Genomic DNA, 7,342 nt, shown 5'->3' on the forward strand with positions numbered 1-7,342 from the left:
TAGATCTGTTTAAATAGAGAGACAGTCTGAACTCACCAGCTGCTTCATCCATCATGATCCTTCAGGAAACGACGAGGAGAAACTGAGCAAACAGAAATATTTAAATTTACAATATCAAAGGTTCTGAACTGATAAAATGAGTTTTTATTTAGTAATTATTTAAATGTTTAACCTGTCAGCGTCTCAGATGTGTTTGAAAAACATCCTGGAGAAGAAAAACTCTCCTGAATTATGCTTTTATTTTGAAAGGATCCCCATTAATTGTTAATATTTCTCAGGTAAGGTGACATTTTTCTCCTCATCCCAACATGCAGAGGTTGGTTGTGGATCAGAACTCCATAAATCAGAATTTTAGATGATTTCAGATTTTCATTAGCCAAAGTTTCAACAATAAAAATGATCAAACCTGCAAACTGAACTCTGGAGGATCTGGTCTACAGACTCACCGGCTGTCTGGACATGCAGACGTTGAATTAAACTGAGAGCTGAATCAATAATCCATCATTTAAATCATAAGTTCAGACAAATTCATGTCGGTTTTCCCTGCTGACAGACGGACTGAACTCTGATCTGACCTTCAGTCTCTGGTTCTGTTTATTGCATTCATCTGACTTTATAATTCAGTTTTATTGATGCTATAAGAAGCTGTTTTGCTGTTGATTCTGTTTCTGTTTGAACTTTGATTATGAAGACGAAAACAGAAACAAGTCGATTTGTTCTTCATGTTTCCATCTGATTCTAGGAGAAGGAATAAAGTTCTGGAGATGATTTTGGATCCAAACCAGAGAAAATTCAGACACAAAATCAAACAGAAAAAAAGCTGCAGAAGTTAGAAAAGATTTTAAAAGTTTTCATTTAATATTTTAATAAACTCACCAGAAATTGTTGTAACATCATTTTGAATCCATGTTCAGCTTCACCAAAGATCTGCCTGACAGGAGGTCAAAGGTCACAGGAGGCGGGGCTTAGGAGACACAGGGACAGACAAACTGACCAATCAGAGGCCGGCGTCTGAGAGGAAACGTTTTTATTTTTCATGATTTAAATCAATGTTGTTTATATTTATCTATAATAATCTGACCTGCAGCTGATGGAAACACTGAACAGGAATATGATCCCAGATTTATTAAACTTTATAACATTTATGAAGAAAATAAAGAAAAATCTGCAGCGTTTTTAAAGTGGTGTCCAAACTGAGGCACGGGGGCCGTCTGTGGCCCTCAGGAGGATTTTGTGTGGCCTTGAACGGAGCCACAGCTTGGAGCCAATTTAACCGACCAGCAGAGGAAGTTCAACAGTTACAGAAATCTTTTTTAGCAGTGATGCATTCTGGGACGTTTCCTGCTGTTCCACCTGAACGCCTCACAGACTGACCTTCATCTTCACCTGAAACTTTTCTAATGTTTCAGCTTCAGATTAATTATTAATGTTCTGCTCTGCAGCCCTGAAACAATCTGTCTCTCCCAGATTTTAGTCGTATCAGTTTAGATATTTAATAAAGTTTCATCTTTTTTCTCATTATTTCATAATTAAAAGTTTTAGTTTCACTAGAGAGACCAATCTGCAGTTATGAATCAAAACCTGGAATTTGTTTCATTTCATCATCCTCCCTTTAAGACCAGGGATTATAAACATCCTGATTGATATTTTTAATATTTCTGGCTGTTTTCATGCTTGTGCTCCAGCCGCTTCGCTCTGGTTTCCTGCTGGGAGGCGGAGCTTCGTTACCGACCTGCTGGTACCAGACTGGACCCAGAAACTCCTGAGAAAATCCTTCATCGACTAAACCCTGAGATTTCACTTTGATGTCTTCAGAACCTGAACCGGGTCGGAGCCAGGACTCAGGATGATGATCGGTTTATAGCTGAACAAACATCATAAAAACAGCAGAAAAATGTCATAAAAGCATCAAACAGTCACGAGTTCAGAAACCAGTTTAACAAACATGTTTTGTTGAGTCAAGATCAAAATCATCTTTACACATCAGATTATTGATCAGTTTTCATTTATGTTTCATTTATTTTGTTTCATTTATTATTTTTTATTTATTTTGTTTCTCATCAACTCCAACCAGCAGGTTTCAGTCTGGATTTAAAGAAACTCGGGGTTTCGGCCGTTCTTCAGTTTTCTGGTTGTTTTCTGGAGGTTTGTTCCAGATTTGTGATGCATAGAAGCTGAAAGCTGCTTCTCTATGTTTGGTTCTGGTTCTGACCCAGCCCTGGTTCTGTTTTGGAAACTTCCTCCTGTAGAACGATCCAGAACCTTTTACTGTGAAAGCAGCCCACATCATCACACCTCTACCGCCGTGCCTAACAGGGTTTTCTTCTAACATGTTGCTCATTAAAGGGACAGTAACATGTTTTACAGCCACATGGATTCATTTATAGCACAAATAACTGTGTTACAGTTAATCCTATAAATATAAAACATGACTTTAAGGAAACTTGAGTTCACTATTTAAGACCTTGAAATTTGGCGTCTGTCTCTTTAAGAAGTTGAAGCTCCGCCTCCAGGAAGTGATCACATCAGTGCTCCTCATGATGCCACTGCACTGAGAAGCAGTAAGGCTCCACCAGGTGTTTGCTCATAGCTCCGCCCCTTTAAGGCCAAACGTCTTCCATTTTGGTCTCATCTGTCCATTTTCTGCTTTCACCTTTGACCTTTCCAGAGAAGCCACAGTTTCTTTTTTTAGAATATCACAACATAACCTTTAACCTCTGACGCTATTACTAAGCCGTGTACAGTCTGAGACAGTAAATCTATTTAAATAAAAGTTTTTCATGGTATAGTCAAATCATTGGGTCTTCCTCAGATCTTCCTCCTCATCTTCATCACTGTCTCTGTTTCTCTGCAGGTGAAGAGAAAGAAGCCTGAAGCTTTCGACCAATCAGGACGTTCCAGCCTCACCTGTCCTGAAACAGAAAAAGTTACTCATTTTGTGTGTGTGTGCGTGTGCGTGTGTGTGTGTGTGTGTGTGTGTGCGTGTGCGTGTGTAGGTGTGTGTGTGTGCGCGCACGAAAATGTGTGTGTGTATCAGGTTTTTATATCCTTATGGGAACCTATTGTTGTCTACAATGTGGGGTTATGGGGCCCGTTGCTCTATATGGGGACATTTTTATGGTCCCCTTGAGGGAAATTGTTGTTTTTGGGTTAGTGGTTATGTCTGTTATGGTTAGGTTTAGAGTTAGGATTATGGTAAGTATAACCAGGAAGTACAACTGGGAAGTATAACCAGGAAGTACAACCAGGAAGTATAACTGGAAAGTACATCCAGGAAGTACAACCAGGAAGTATAACCAGGAAGTACAACCAGGAAGTTTAACTGGAAAGTATAACCAGGAAATACAACCAGGAAGTACAACCAGGAAGTATAACTCGAAAGTACATCCAGGAAGTACAACCAGGAAGTATAACCAGGAAGTAGAACAGAGAAGTTTAACCAGGAAGTATCCCCTTATGAAAGGAAAAAGATTTACCAAAACAGGAAATATATTGTCATATATCCTAGCATATTCTTTTCCCAATACATTTTTAATAGTTGTTGTGAATACATTGTCTTATATATTTATGATTCATGTATTACACAATATATTATATATTCATGAAATTTATAGCAGAATATATAAATGATGGCTGCTTCCCATAAATTGTAATATATTAAGGATGAATATATAAAGTATGTGTTTATATATCCCAAACTATAAGTAATTTTGGTATTTATAAATATCTACCATCATTTTTTATGATTTATATGGGAAAATGTGTCGATAATATATGCAAAATGTAGTGTTACATGTATGTTTGATACACAATAGGATATATTTTACATATATGGAAACATAAATTAAATATATATGAGAAATATGTGGTAGAATATATCTGTATCTTGCATGGCTGCTGATGTGGGCTGCAGAGCTGCAGAGCTGCAGAGCTGCAGAGCTGCGCTGCAGAGCTGCAGAGCTGCGCTGGGCTGCAGAGCTGCAGAGCTGCGCTGGGCTGCAGAGCTGCAGAGCTGCGCTGGGCTGCAGAGCTGCAGAGCTGCGCTGGGCTGCAGCCTCAGGTGCTGGTGAAGCCGGTGAAGCTCCTTGCAAGGACAGAGTGACGGAGGCAGGCGCAGCGGCATCGAGCCGACTGACCTCCTGCCACCAGAAGCGTCTGTCTGGACTTTGAGATTCCTTTGAGTGATTTTATTTTATTTTTTTTAATTATTTTCCATCTGTACTACTAAAACAGTTATGGAGGAAAAGGAAAAGTGGTCTTTTGTGTCAAACATCTCGTCCACATCCGTGTGAGTCTGTAGGATGGGGGCATGTAGGTCCTAACCAGACACTTCATTGGTCACTTTCTTTAGTCTGTTTGGTGGTTTGGTTCTCTTTCTGTAAGCTAAATGTGACAATGCAGTGAAGTGGCTACAAGAAATAAGCAGATGAAGAAGAAAAGAGGCTCCATGCAATGCCAGTCAACAAAGTAAAACACAAATTCCCAAACACAAATATATTCAAAAATCCACTAAACATATTTCAAAACAGCTACATGGAAAATGAAGGAAATATGTTAATAGTGAAATAAACCGGATGCAATGATTTAAATACTTTATACAATTCTGTCTTCCACTGAAGGAAGGAAGCAGTATATTGACTAAACTATGTATGCATTTAAACTATTGGTATAATATATCCTGTAACATGTAGTTTGTAGGTCAAAGTGATGCCAAAGAAGCCAAACCTCCCTAAAACAAAAACTGCTCCAACAGGTGAGCCGGGATCTGATCTGGGGATTCTGGACAGCAGCAGAGGAACCGCTAGTTGACAAACCATAGAGGGCGTCTGTACGTTACTGAGGACGTTTCCACAGGCCTCATCCAGACGTCAGAAATATTCTGCACGTCTCAAAAGGAACAGACGTTTCTGGACAGGCTGATTTCTGCAGGCTGTTTCCATGGAAGACAGATTCTTTTCTGAGAAAACACAAATCTAAGGCTCTCGTCTTTCACTTGCTGTCGTTTACCTCAGGTTCTTGGANTAGTGCTCAGTCTCCCAGTGTTCGTAGTGCTCAGTCTCCCAGTGTTCCTAGTGCTCCGTCCGAGCTTCGTGCCAGCCGGCCCCTCTGCTGGCCTTATGGGCCAGAGCGCCTCCTACTGCGGCGGCGACCGCCTGAACCGTCGCCACGTCTCTGCTTCCTGCTGAGCTGACATCGCCGCCCACCATGGCTCAAGCTCCGGCTCCCACGGGAGCTCCGCCTCCTGTGCCGTGGGCGGCCCCCGGACTGTTTTCTTTTCTGTTCCTGTGAGGGTTTTGTTTCTGGAATTTAGCCCTCCGGCCGTCGCCCCTCCGCCCACCCTGTTGGGTTGTTTTAAGTTTGTTTGTGGACTTTTCTGTAGTGCGTCTGGTAGCCGCCCTTTGAGGAGGGGGTACTGTCATGATCCGTCTTTAGTTTTGAGTTTTTCTGTGATTCTGTTTCCATGTGAGTCTCTGTCCTGTCCTCCCCGTTGATTGTCTCCCAGGTGTGTCTCATTCCCTTGATTACCTCGTGTGTATTTAGTCTCACCTGTTGTCTGTGTTCTCTGTCAGGTCCTTGTCAAACGTCTAAGTTTGTCCTGCCACACTCTCCAGTGGAACTGCATTAGTCCTGGATTGTGTTAGCTCGTGTATTAGTCCGTTTATCTGTTGCTACCGGTATTAGCTGTTGCTGACTCTGCCATGCTGCCTGTTCTGGACTGTCGAGTTATCTTTATTAAAACCATTACTTCATCTACATCCTGGGTCCCAGCGTCTTCTCCTCACCTTATCACCACCCATCCTGACAAGCATAAATATATTAAAAAACATATTTCAAAACAGCTACCTGGAAAATTAAGGAAATATGTTAATAGTGAAATAAACCGGATGCAATGATTTAAATACTTTATACAATTCTGTCTTCCACTGAAGGAAGGAAGCAGTATATTGANTTAGGCTGTAGAAATGAATGGAAGTCAATGGAAAGTCCCCACAAAGATAGCCACACAAACGTGTGCGTGTGTGTGTGTGTGTGTATCAGGTTTTTATGTCCTTATGGGAACCTATTGCTGTCTACAATGTGGGGTTATGGGGCCCATTGCTCTATATGGGGACATTTTTATGGTCCCCTTGAGGGAAATTGTTGTTTTTGGGTTAGTGGTTATGTCTGTTATGGTTAGGGTTATATTAAGCATAACCAGGAAGTACAACTAGGAAGTACAACCAGGAAGTACAACCAGGAAGTATAACTGGAAAGTATAACCAGGAAGTACAACCAGGAAGTATAACTGGAAAGTAAAACCTGGAAGTACAACCAGGAAGAACAACCAGGAAGGGAGTGGGAATTCCGGACGGCGAGAGCGGTGTTGAGAGCGGACCCACTGCCGCCAAGGCCAGTCAACTCAATGTTCCCAGCGTCCAACCCAGCTCCATCTTCCTCCGCGTCAGCTCCTGGTCCAGTCCTCACTCCACTCTCTGCGCCGGCTCCAGAGCCTCCTCCAGCTGTCTCCGTTTCCTCGTTGCCGCCTGAACCTGCTGCAGCTGCGCCGCCTCCCAGTGTTCGTAGTGCTCAGTCTCCCAGTGTTCCTAGTGCTCAGTCTCCCAGTGTTCGTAGTGCTCAGTCTCCCAGTGTTCNTAGTGCTCAGTCTCCCAGTGTTCGTAGTGCTCAGTCTCCCAGTGTTCCTAGTGCTCCGTCCGAGCTTCGTGCCAGCCGGCCCCTCTGCTGGCCTTATGGGCCAGAGCGCCTCCTACTGCGGCGGCGACCGCCTGAACCGTCGCCACGTCTCTGCTTCCTGCTGAGCTGACATCGCCGCCCACCATGGCTCAAGCTCCGGCTCCCACGGGAGCTCCGCCTCCTGTGCCGTGGGCGGCCCCCGGACTGTTTTCTTTTCTGTTCCTGTGAGGGTTTTGTTTCTGGAATTTAGCCCTCCGGCCGTCGCCCCTCCGCCCACCCTGTTGGGTTGTTTTAAGTTTGTTTGTGGACTTTTCTGTAGTGCGTCTGGTAGCCGCCCTTTGAGGAGGGGGTACTGTCATGATCCGTCTTTAGTTTTGAGTTTTTCTGTGATTCTGTTTCCATGTGAGTCTCTGTCCTGTCCTCCCCGTTGATTGTCTCCCAGGTGTGTCTCATTCCCTTGATTACCTCGTGTGTATTTAGTCTCACCTGTTGTCTGTGTTCTCTGTCGGGTCCTTGTAAAACGTCTAATTTTTTCCTGCCACACTCTCCAGTGGAACTGCATTAGTCCTGGATTGTGTTAGCTTGCGTATTAGTCCGTTTATCTGTTGCTACCGGTAGTGATGGGTAAATGAGGCGTCATGAGGCGTTTCGACTCATAGCAACACTGTAT

At 43.1% G+C, this 7,342-nt stretch overlaps 2 protein-coding genes across 2 annotated transcripts in view; one reads left to right on the forward strand and one right to left on the reverse strand.

The window, feature by feature from the left end:
* LOC103131408 (natterin-3-like) overlaps window positions 1–5,207 on the reverse strand; it is a 10,444-nt gene extending 5,237 nt beyond the window's left edge. The window contains exon 1 of the mRNA XM_007543042.2: window positions 5,139–5,207. Coding sequence (XP_007543104.1) covers window positions 5,139–5,207 — 69 coding nt within the window. The remainder of the gene's footprint in view (window positions 1–5,138) is intronic.
* The window catches only part of LOC103131399 (uncharacterized), a 19,580-nt gene that overhangs the window by 10,876 nt on the left and 1,362 nt on the right, over window positions 1–7,342 (forward strand). The window lies entirely within an intron of this gene.

The sequence above is a fragment of the Poecilia formosa genome, unplaced genomic scaffold, assembly GCF_000485575.1.
Source record: "Poecilia formosa unplaced genomic scaffold, Poecilia_formosa-5.1.2 Scaffold755, whole genome shotgun sequence".
NCBI classification, from domain to species: domain Eukaryota; kingdom Metazoa; phylum Chordata; class Actinopteri; order Cyprinodontiformes; family Poeciliidae; genus Poecilia; species Poecilia formosa.